Consider the following 12,500-nt stretch of genomic DNA (forward strand, 5'->3'; position numbering starts at 1 on the left):
GCCCTCTATATAATTTGTGGTCGTTAAGATATATATTTTTTGAAATTGACTTCACCAGTTTCCTTACAAATTAGGTAAAGGAAAAATTGAGGATGCCTACTATTGTTGACAAACATGGAATCTGCTTGACCTCTCCCACCACTCTTCTCCACCCTCCCCCCATTTTCTCCATCCAAACAAAAATGTAAAACAAAACAAACAAACAAACAAAAAAACAAGGACAACCACCTGAAGTAATGCAAAGGTAATTTTATTCAAGTCATAATGTTCAAGTCAGATTGATGCCAAACCTTTACAGAGGTGTCTCTGGTGTATTTATTTACTGGGTCATGGTTTACTTAAACTAGATTATAAGTAATGATTACTATTCACTGCATCTGCTGTAGTCCAAAGGAAATCAATCGGAAAAACTTGACAGATGATAGAAGTCAAAGTGGCGAAGAAAGCTATCTTGGAGAAGGTGTTTTTCGGTGTTTGCTCCAACGTAAAATGGGATTGACAGGCCTATACGACTCCCCAGTGCGTATTTAGAATAGCCTATTCAAAGTTTGGCCCTCACGAGTATGTCCTTGAGCGACCGTCCTCTTTTGTAAGATACGAGGAGCGGATTTTTGTATATTTCGCTCAGTACGCAAAGGCAAAGGCAAATTATACAAGCTGTCTCTAGGAGATCAAGAAAAGTACAGGAAATATCACAAACACATAGCTCCTGAAGTTTTGAGAGGGACTCACTCACAGTCCCCAGCAAGTGATGTTTATGGGTTTGGGTTATTACTCGGTCACTGCTATGTATGTCAATGCTGGTTCCCTTGGCTTTGCAATAAGACTATGACGATGATGCATCTTTTGGACTTTTATTATACTGTTTCATGAATATGTAGTACTAACAACGACGGAGCCAATGACAGCGATTGCGCTAGTGATAGTGACAGTGATCTTTTGTTAATTGTGGTTTCAACGATAACAGTAATATAATGCACATCCTAACACATTTACATAGAAATTTTCCACTTCCTTGATGGCAATCCAACTATGTCGATCTTTTCGTTTCTGAAGAATCCCTTCCTTTAGTTTCTTTCCAATTAAGCGAGCCTAAGGCGAGACAGTTTATTTTTTAAAGAATTTTCAAGTCTTAAAAAAAATAAATAAACGAATGGATAAATAAACTTAGTGTACCACGACGTATCTTCTCTCAAAGTTACATTTTCGCAAAGGTTCCCATGCATTCCATGTTATCATACAAACAATTAGCTCATTTTCTGTGTGTTTTCGTGAACCGTAGAGAGCGTCTCATCTGGGTTAGAAATTCGTCAAAAAGCCAAATAAAACAACCACAAAATATGTACTCCATTCGTAATTGATTGTGCTTCATACTAAAACATCGCAGGCCTATCTAGATCTCCCAACTAGTTATAGTGCGCCGACCCGCTTCATATGAAAATAGAAGTTTTTAGTAATCTCGCCTACCTTCTAGACTTCTAGAAGATATCATTAAAATTTACATTTCCCAAACAGTTATTAAAAGTTGTTTGTTTTGTCAGCTAATTAACGGTTCACAGAGATCAGTAGAGGCCTATGTCGCCCATTCTGTTCAACCAACATGAAAAAAAGTCATTCGGGATGAAATTTTACGCAGCGAAGACTGAGAGGATTTTATACATAAGCTTCGAAATTCCCTGGCACCACCTCAGATTCCTCTCGAAATTTAACCACATATTTCTATTGTCTACTGTCCTATTGATCACTAAACAGACGCAAAACTTAAGTAAGCGTGGGAGTTACAATAGCAAATTTAAGTGCTTTGTCCTGAGAAAAACATCGCCAACTGTAGAAAAGTTAAAAAAATTACCCAGAATAACACGAAATGCACACAAAAAAAATCGAGTTGAATCGAATGGAAAAAAATAAAATGAGATTAGAAAGGCTTTATTGCATACTTTTCATCATCGGATCACTAAGATTGTACCTTGTGTGTGAAGCGCAAAAGCAGAGCCACACCGCAAGTCTGCCAGAGCTGATATTGCATTGATATTTTTTATTTCTAAGCGTGCTCATTTTCAACATTACATACAGCAGAGTAACGTACAGGAGGTTTTTTTCGCTAAGAAATCATGCACCCATTGTTATTATGGATGTGTTTCGCCCGTAGAAAGATTTGAAATGGCACCCACACCCAAATCGATTCTTCTAAAGTTTCATTTATCCTCTTAACACCTATAGCACAACACGAAACTAACTGCGATTGTAAAAGTCAGAATTGCACTACTTTAGCCAACATTATGCAGTAAAAGCGTTTCGTCTCACGACAATTAGACTGTTTTTTTTTTCACTGCTATTCATTCAGCTCATCGCGAACCATTTCGGTGAAAAGCAAATCTGCCGGAACAGCCATCCCACGGTTATGTTTCTTGATTCCAAGCACTATCTAAGTTTCCTCGTGATTTTTATGATCACTTCGATGAAATGTTTCTCATGTAAGCATTTCATTAATTGTTTTGAGCTCTTCAAGTTTTAACTTCTTTAATGGTCCAATAAAAGGATTTGGGAAACACTTCTAAAAAAGGGTTAGTGGAATTTTCTAATTCTTCATTATTTATTTTGGTCCTAGCCAAAACTGATTCTTAGCTGAAACGCTCGTAAGGATGGCGATGGCAGATATTACTTTCAAAGAGTTTATAAAGCGCACTATAGCTGCAACTAAAATAAGTACAAGTTACAAGGTGTTCTGGGTGAGATTACATACGAAACTTGAAAATAAACCTATGATTTTCATTTGGATTTAAAGGAAAATCAGATCCATACTAGCTTGATTAGAACTGACCCTTCTCATAAATCATAACTTTTGAATTTAAAACTCAGACATGCAGATATCGGTTTATCGCATCATTTCTCCATCACGGTAAAGGGATTTGTTCTCAGTGAGATTCAAATGAAGTTTATGTCTGATAAAAGCATTTAAGATGAATGCACGCGCCAGTAAAAAAATTCTCAAATATGCATGGTGGCTCTTGACGGCCATTATCTGTGACTTAGTTGGTTGCTTCAAGTCCAAACTGCCCAAATTTGTAAATAGGTTGATCAGCTAAGCTCCATTTATTGTAATGACATACTTTTCAATTCAGAATTCACTGTTCAGATACCTGACGACTACAAACTAGTGTCATTTGATGTGAAATCACTGTTCACAAGTATTCCACTTCAATTGGCATTACAATGCACTGAGACTGCAATCCGACAATCTACCGACCCACTACCGCCACCGACAGACGACATTATGGACTTGCTAAACATTTGCCTAACGTCTACTTACTTTCAGTACAACGGTAAACACTACAAACAGTTACACGGCACTGCCATGGGGTCTCCAGTTTCTGTTGTTATAGCAGAAATTGTGATGCAGAACATCGAGGAACGCGCCCTTTCGACTTGCCGACAAACGATACCACTTTGGTTACGTTACGTTGACGACACCTTCACCGCCGTTCGACACGACGAAATTGACGCATTCCACCGCCACCTTAATTAACAAAACACTGACATACAGTTTACCAGAGAAGTCGAAGAAAATGGCAAACTTCCTTTTCTAGACTGCCTGGTAAGCCACAACGACAACTCATTACGGACGACAGTTTACAGGAAACCGACACACACCGACAGATTACTAGGCGAGTCATCCTACAACCCTACATCACACAAAGCCACAACTATCAGAACTCTAACACGACGCGCACAACTAGTATGCGACTCGACAGACAGCTTATCCGACGAGAACAAATACCTTCACCGTGTTTTTACGAAGAACAACTACAACAACGATTTCATCCAACGAAACACTCACCGACCCACTACCACTACCGAAACAAACGACACCGCAATTCCTACGACTACAGCAACCATACCGTATATAAAAGGCATGTCTGAAAACATCTCGCGCATCTTACTACCCTTCAATATCCGCGTCGCCCACAAACCCATCACCGCATTATGTCAGTTACTAACCGACCTTAAAGACAAAGACGAACCGAGGAACAGACAGGGAACGATTTATAAGATCAATTGTTCCGACTGCCAAGCCTCCTACATCGGTGAGACTGGCAGAAACCTCACAACAAGACTGACTGAACACAGACGGGCGACGAGGAAAGGTGATGTCAGCAATCACATTGCTGAACACCATCGACTTACCAACCACAACATTGACTGGGACTCTGCGCAATGCCTAACCTACAGCACTGACTATTTTCAACGACTGACTCTGGAAAGCTGGTTTACTAACTTAGAACAGACTCCCCTAAACAGATGTCAACAACTACCCGCTCCATACAAACGACTCATTCACGACATAAGCATCACAAACGACCGAAAAAGAACGACCTAACTTTACCGACAGATCGAAACAGACCAATCACGACCGACTTACGTCACTTGAGTCTTCCAGCCAATAACATCACGGCAAAACCAACCGATCATTTCACACGAACTGGAATAAGAACATTCTACTGACAACAATCATTCACTTGACTCTGATGATGACTTCCGCACAGGTTGTCGAAACGTCAGTCACTACCACCGACAACAGTCCTTCTCAGGACTACACTCACCCGGACGATCAGACTACACCTTCACATAATAAGTATGTAGATTTCTATTGTAGTTTTTCAGAATTCATTGTAACATAAGATATGTAGTTTTATCTTATGATGAAAAAAAGACTTTATTATTATTATTTATTATTATTATAATTCACCCGTGGGATTACAAACATTTGTAATTGGAACCATAGGTGGTTTCCACGTTACGTCATTGCCGCCATGTTGGTGGACGTAAACAATAGATATCTCATTAGCTTCTTTTGTTCGTCCACCAGCATTTGTTCCTTTCACCATTGTTACCTGTGTCTCTTGTAGTATAGAGGGTCTGTTCAGGTATTCCATTGAGGTCTGGGTCCGAGTGAATTTGGTGGAGTTAATATGGTCATACCGCTAGGTGTGCGCGGAGTTTTTAGGGTTAGGGTTTAATTAATATTCATACCGCGTAGGTATATTAGGGGTTTTTAGGGTTAGGGCTTAATTAATATTCATACCGCTTAGGTGTACGAGGTGTTTTTAGGGTTAGGGCTTAATTAATATTCATACCGTGTAGGTGTGCCATGGGTTTTAGGGTTAGGGCTTAATTAATATCTATAGCAATGTATTTTTGTTCTTTTATGAGTTATGGATAAAGGAAATAATTTTCTATGAAAGAATGCGAAAGCTGTGATCGTATAATGATGGTTAATACATTGCGTTGTGGCCGTAATATTCCAGGTTCGAATCCTGGTCAAGGCACTCGCAAAACATTTTCCTTTTATTCTACATTTTCCTTTTTGAATATTAATTTTATCTTGAAATCATTCTTCCTAAGGGAGGATACTCTATTGTCCTAGAACCGGTATGGGTAATTACGTGAAACTGTGTTTCATTCATAATAAACACTCATGTTCAAGTTTCTAGGATGTTTCGTCTATCAACTTTGGCATCTAGAGTGCTCTTATTCTTTTTAAAATGTCCTGCCAAAACGCTTCTTTCTATTTCTTCTTTTAGTACACACGATTCGCATTGACCGTACTCGCAGGATAAATCGTAAAAGTCAGACATTGCAATGAATTATTCTTCCAGCTTAAAACATTTCTTTATACCCAAGATAAAGGTCATGACAGCTCGTCCATCATACACATATTTGCACTTTTTTTATCCGTTACATGATGCTCTTGTGTCTTATTTTTGTTCTTGTTTACCAAACTTGCCTTTTAAACGACACTTATTTTTTTTATCGTGAAACACGTGCGTCTTGCATATGCGTAACCTGTACCATATGCGTATGACATTCTTTTTGGTATCCTATAAGTACAATTTCTGCTCATTATCTTATTCGGTTAGATATATGAATATCTAACCCGCGAAACCCGAACGCGTAATCTCGGGTCCTTTCGTATTTAATCTCAAACTTGAATTTTTTAACAATACTTTTATGCACTTATTGTAGAATTTGATTGCAATGGTACTTTTATACATTTATTTTTTACTTTATTTTTACTCCATACACCATATACTTAAAACCACTAGTTAAAAACACACCTGCTGAATTATAAATAATTTTATTTCTTACACTATATCACTGTCTTGTTCGCAATAATCCCACCGCCATCTTGAAATCCTTTGTTCCCATATTGTTTTAGACGCCATCTTGAAACTACAGTTATTTTAAAATATATGCAAAAATCACTCTCTCCTTCCTACGCGTTCGCAAAATGTTGTGTGACAATAAATTTCTTTTTTATATTCAAACTTCTCGTGTCTTACGTGTCGACTTAATCCCTCCACCATCTTGGATTCTTTTGTTCCCATTGTTAAAGACGCCATCTTGAAAATACCGTTATTTTCAAAATATATGCAAAAAAAAGAATCCTTCTCAAATCTACCCTTATTCTAACCCTAACCCTAAAAACCCCTCGTACACCTACACAGTATGGATATTAATTAAGCGCTAACCCTAAAAACTCCTCGCACACCTACGCGGTATGAATATATTAACTCCACCAAATTCACTCGGACCCAGACCTCAACGGAATACCTGAACAGACCCCCTGTACTACTGTCTCTAGAGACTGATTGCAAACCACCTATATTTAGACTTTAGGAAAATGAACTTTAGTTAAATATGTATCAAGAAGTGTATGAACTCTTACTTTCAATTTTTATTTTTTGACTTCTCGTATTTTGTTGTTAACTCGATGAATTGGTGTCGAACAATTCAGGGGTAATCGTCCTCGTAATCTCAAATCAGCCTGATGTTACGTCCTCGGCCAATTCGTTATCACTCGCACGATTACTTCCTGAATTCAGTGTACACGACTCAGCCATATTACCATTATTTAATGGTTTTAACAACTAATTACAGAATGCTTGTTTGTCATTTCAAGCCATGTCAGTTTCTTGCCATGTCGGAGCGGAGGAACCTGTATCCCGAATTACAAATACAATTCTTACGGCTGTCCCTGTGGAAAACCTTATTTGGGAGAATATTGTGAAAAAGGTAATGATTATACATCAGAACAGTCGCCTCCTATAATAATGTGTTACCAACTTTATTTCGCTCTAAACTGATACCACAACAGCGTGTTCAAAGCAAAAAATGCATAAATTAGCATAAAAATAAAAATTAGCACAAAAATAACACCATCCCATAAGGCCTAGCGCCTAGTCCATCCCATCGCCATTTTATTTCGCTCTAAAAGAAGATGAATGAGGCTTCGCATGGTCAAGAGGATCGTCATTCAGGAGCCTTTATCCCGCCTCAGGAGAGTCAAACGAGTAGCGGGGAAGGTAATGTCCATCCCATTGCACTAGTGCAGCAGATTTTTAACAATCCGGAGGCACTCACTTTGCTTCGGCGAGCCTTTCACGAGGATCCTGTGATTGGCGATGACAGCGCAGCCAAATCTAACAGTAATTCCGCCGGAGCGTCCAAGGCTCAGACGGCACATGACACATTTTCCCCGGCGGCTAAAAGGCCACGTAATGTTGAAAATCCTTCAGACGAGAATCTTATCCTTGAGCCTGGTATTTCTGACTCGTCACAGCACACTTCTCATCCTTCAGGTGATGATGAAGACGAGGATGAATTTTGCCACAGTGCGCGTTGGCAAACGAGTGAAGAATTATCCTCATTTTTAGGAAAGTTACATAAGCCTTTATCTGCCTTTGAGCGAAAGGCAATTACCAGAAAATACCCTCGCCCGGATGTTGATTCGATATACACTCCTGCCTTGGATAATTATCTCCCAAGTCTTGTCCCAGGTATCAAGACTGCAGATAAGGACTTGACGTTTTGGCAAGACCATGTGTTGGACACGCTGGGCCCGATTTCTATGTTATTTGAACATAACTACAGCTTTCTTGCTGAAGCCAAGCCAAGCGAAAATATGACTCTCAGTTTTGAGCAGTTGAAAGATTTTGGTGCAGTTTCCTCTAATGCCATTCGCCTATTGGGTAATGCCTCTGCGCTTTTATCCAAGGAGAGGTGCAAGACTGTGCTGAACAAGATCAATCCAAGGGCACTCTGTCCTCTCTTGCCTCTGAGGAGTTCCCCCAGGCTGGCAAAAATTTATTTGGGGATGGTTTTGAGACAAGGAGTAAAGCCAGATCAGAAACAGCAAAAACTTTGCTTCAAGCTGCTTCAGAGGGGAACGCCTCCCGATGTACTCAGTTATTTCGAGGCCGCACCACCCCTTTCAGAAGACTGGGGAACCGCTGGGGTGGTGCGAGTCGTGGGCTCCAGTACAGAAACACCTTAAATCAGTTCAGGGGTTTCTTCAGGAGCCGTGGAAGGTTCCCCCGGGAACTCCTGACCAAGTCCCCCCAGCCAGCCAGTATAAATGCCTCCCTACTTATTACCAGGTACGAGTCTCAATTTATATCCGTTAGAAATAACCCACCTTCCTCTTGCAGGGCGTCTAAAACATTGCATACCAAATTGGGGTATTCTAAGCGGAGACCCTTGGGTTTTAGAAACCGTTGAAGGGGATCACCTAGATTTCGTGGCTGCCCCTCACCAGTCCTCTCTTCCTCTACCTGTGCTTCAGTCAAAGGAGAATTAGGATCTTATCGATCAGGAAATTCAACATATGCTAGAGAAAGTAGCTGTTCGTGTGGTTTCCCCAGGGAACACGCAAAAAGGTTTTGTGAGCACCATCTTTCTAGTCCCAAAAAAAGGAGGTGGTCAGAGGCCTGTAGTGAACCACCGGGCGCTAAACCAGTTTCTCTCTTACGAACATTTCAAAATGGAGGGCGTTCGTATGTTAATGGCCCTACTAAGGAAAGGGGACTTCATAGTCAAGATAGACCCAAAGGATGCCTATTTCACAGTGCCCATATGGAAGAACCACCAAAAATATCTGAGGTTCATTTGGAAAGAGAGAATGTACGAGTTTGCTTGCCTTCCACTCGGCATGTGAAGCGCTCCCAGGGTTTTCACAGAGCTCTTAAAACCAGTCGTAGGCCATCTGAGACAACTGGGTATCAGACTCATCATTTATTTAGACGACATCCTGATTATGCCTGCATCCTTTACCCTCGCCCTTCAACACGCCTCCACTGCCCTAGATCTTCTAGAAGGGCTAGGCATCATGGTAAACTATTAAAAGTCGATACTAGTCCCTGCAACACAAATGGAATTCCTAGGTTTTGTAGTAGACTCCCTCTCACTGACCTTTGCGCTTCCCCGGGACAAAGTCAGGAAAGTAAGGAAAGAATGTCAGCATTTGATAGATTCTCCTCTTGTCTCAGTGCAACAACTAGCCACCAAGTTGCTGGGCCACTTTACCTCTACCATTCAAGCTGTCTTTCCCGGGCCCCTACACTTCCGTCACTTACAAAGCGAAAAAAAAAAAACAGGGCCTACAAACAGTCTCTGACTTACGAGTCTTTAACTCACCTTTCCCCACCAGCCAAAAGGGAGTTAGTTTGGTGGAGGGACAACCTGGAAGCTTGGAATGAGAAAGCCCTTGTTTCGGGTGCGCCAGATCTAATAATCGAGACAGATGCCTCGCTAGGGGGTTGGGGAGCGTTTTACAATGGGGTGTCCACAGGGGGTCATTGGTCCCAGGGAGAGTCTCTTTTGCACAGAAATTGCCTCCAACTCTTATCTGAGGCGTTTGCCGTCGAGACATTTGTGAGAGGAAAAATCCAAATGAGAGTTTGCCTGTTAATGGACAACATAACTGCAGTCTATTACATAAACAAGATGGGAGGCACCAAATCCCCTGTCCTGGCCAGTATGGCTCTAGATCTTAGGGAGTGGTGTTTACATCTCAACATCCTCCTCGAAGCGCAGTACTTACCGGGAGTTCTAAATATCCGAGCAGACAGGGAATCCAGAGTATTTTTAGACCAAAACGACTGGAAGCTGGACTTCCTGATCTTTGCAGAGCTCAACCAGGCCTGGGGCCCCTTACAAGTCGACTTTTTCGCAAACAGTCTCTCCAATTAGCTCCCACATTTCTTCAGTTGGAGACCAGACCCCCTTTCCGAGGCAGTAGATACTTTCACCCAAGACTGGGGCATTGTGAGTGGATACGCCTTCCCTCCTTTTGCTCTAGTTGGTCGCTGCCTGAGAAAGCTGCTAGACGAGAGTGTGCCACACCTTGTCCTGGTCGCACCGGTTTTGCAGTCCTAACCATGGTATCCTCTGCTTCTCGAATTGTGTGTAGCACCCCCCCCCCCCTATTCTCTTCCCCCGTTACCAAGGCCTGTTGACACGGCTAGTCACTGGTCTGCGCTTTCTAGTACTCACCCCAAAATTGACTCAGTGCGGGTTGGGGAACCCCCGTTAGGGGTACAACTGTTGAAAGGGGCTTTCAATCTAAGGCCTCCTTTACCTCGTTATTCTAGTACCTGGGATGTCAACCTTGTGGTTTCGTTTATTGAGTGGTTGGGTGCTAACGAGTCTCTTTACCTTAAGGATTTATCCCAGAAGCTAGGGTTTCTTTTGGCCCTCACTGCTATGGAAAGGGTGTCGGAAATAGTTTCGCATGACCTTAGGTACAGACGTTACCTACCCAAGGGAGTGTCCTTTCAGCTTCCGGACTTGACCAAGAAATCTAGCGTAGGGCAGAACCTGAAGACATCTTTTCATGCCGGTTTCCAGGATAATTCTAACTTGTGCGTTGTCAAGTGTATTAAGGAATCTGAGACCCGCACTTTAAGATTTCGACCTTCGGACCCATCACAGCCCAACAAACTTGTGCTGTCGTACATTCGTCCACATAAGCCCATTTCTAGTGCTTCCCTTAGTAGGTGGTTAAAGGATTTGATTTCCCGGGCAGGTATTGACACGAGTATATTTAAAGCTCATTCAGTTAAATGAGTTTCTTCGTCGGCCGCCTTTGAAATGGGGGTGTCATTACAGGATATTTTGGATCTTGCTGATTGGTCAACTGACTCTACTTTTCGACGTTTTTATTATAAGCCTAGACACAATGTTAACGTTGCAACGACACTTCTTAGGGGGCACAACTTACCAAACTCTTGAACATGACCTACTTCAAAGTCACATTGTTATAGGAGGCGACTGTTCTGATGTATAATCACAGATTATGCCAGGGCTGCTTGCAGCCTGCAGTATAAGATGGATTATACGAAGATAAAGGAGACGAGTATAACAATGTCCCTCCCGCTCCTCCCTTCGCCTCTGGTGTGGATATTGGGTCATATTCTTATTGGTTATAGTTTAGTGTTAACCTTTTGTTCCCCTTTTTCTTTTCAGCTGTTTTTTTTGCAGGAGTTTCCTGGTTCGTTGCGTTGTTCAAGTTTGAAAGCCTTTTTCCGTCACTGGCTCTTCTGGTTGTTGCTCAATAAAATGGCGATGGGATGGACTCGGCGCTATGCCTTATGGGATGGTTTTATTTTTATGCTATTTTTTATTTTATGCTAATTTATACATTTTTTTGCTTTGAATACGCTGTTGTGGTTTCGGTTTAGAGCGAAATAAAGTTGGTAACACATTGTTATATTCGTCTCCTTTATCTTTGTATAATCCATCTTATACTGTAGGCTGCAAGCAGCCCTGGCATAATCTGTGATTCTCTCAATAGTCCTCTTAAAAATATGTCATCGTGAAAAGTTCAAGTTGTTCTGTCAAAGTTATTGTAATCTTTTTGTCTCTGAAGTTTTTCTTGCACGCTTTGGATGGCGTGAAGGAATTGAAACAATTTGATTCAGTCTCGCAAAAACGATAATTGCTTTTTTTTTCTTTCTTTCCCTTTTTTTTAGTATATGTGCTTAATCAAGACTTGTATCTGCACGCGCAACGAATAATATTTTATGAAATGAAATATAAAGATGAATCAATAGCATTGAATAAAAAATGAAACTTTCGAAATCGGAATCTATGCAAGCCCATGGAAATAAAAAAGATTAGAAGTTAGATCATGAAAAAAGTTTGGCAAGATAATTTCAGCAATTAAAGGTGGAGATCAATTTCTTTTGTCTTTCAGTAAAAGAAATAAAATCTTGCAAGGAACATTACGACGTCCATATGTGAGTATCCTTTGAGCAGCAACATTATTATCAAGCTGTTGTAAGTAAAACCAGGGGGGATGGAGGAGGAGACTTCCTAATTATTCGTTGATGCGGAAAGGCCGCTGGATGGAGTCGCATTTTCACGACTGGGTTGATCATAATTTGGTTGCATTTTTAATACAATTACTAGAATGGGATCGTAAATTTTCGGGAATTTGCAGGTAAGAAAATTCTGTTATTTAAAAATGGGTAGATTGAAATGTTACAGGATCGATATTTGTACGGAAGGTGAAAAGTAAAGTGTTCTACATTCAGTTATAACAAATATGCCAATTCATTTTGGAATTAAATTCTTAAGATGAATTATGAGGTAGAAACGTAGACAGAAGGTGACCAAGTTGGGATCGCAAAAACTACACTTGCCCAAAAGTAATTATTTGG

The 12,500-nt window shown here is 40.8% G+C and overlaps 1 protein-coding gene across 1 annotated transcript in view; it reads left to right on the forward strand.

Annotated features, from left to right (window-relative positions):
* The window catches only part of LOC148728675 (putative skeletal organic matrix protein 5), a 19,496-nt gene that overhangs the window by 2,220 nt on the left and 4,776 nt on the right, over positions 1–12,500 (forward strand). The window contains exons 2-3 of the mRNA XM_088763586.1: positions 6,962–7,074; positions 12,035–12,077. Of these exons, the coding sequence (XP_088619712.1) occupies positions 12,076–12,077 (2 nt within the window). The 5' untranslated portion in view covers positions 6,962–7,074; positions 12,035–12,075. The remainder of the gene's footprint in view (positions 1–6,961; positions 7,075–12,034; positions 12,078–12,500) is intronic.

Source organism: Stylophora pistillata, chromosome 6 (assembly GCF_964205215.1).
Source record: "Stylophora pistillata chromosome 6, jaStyPist1.2, whole genome shotgun sequence".
Lineage (NCBI taxonomy): Eukaryota > Metazoa > Cnidaria > Anthozoa > Scleractinia > Pocilloporidae > Stylophora > Stylophora pistillata.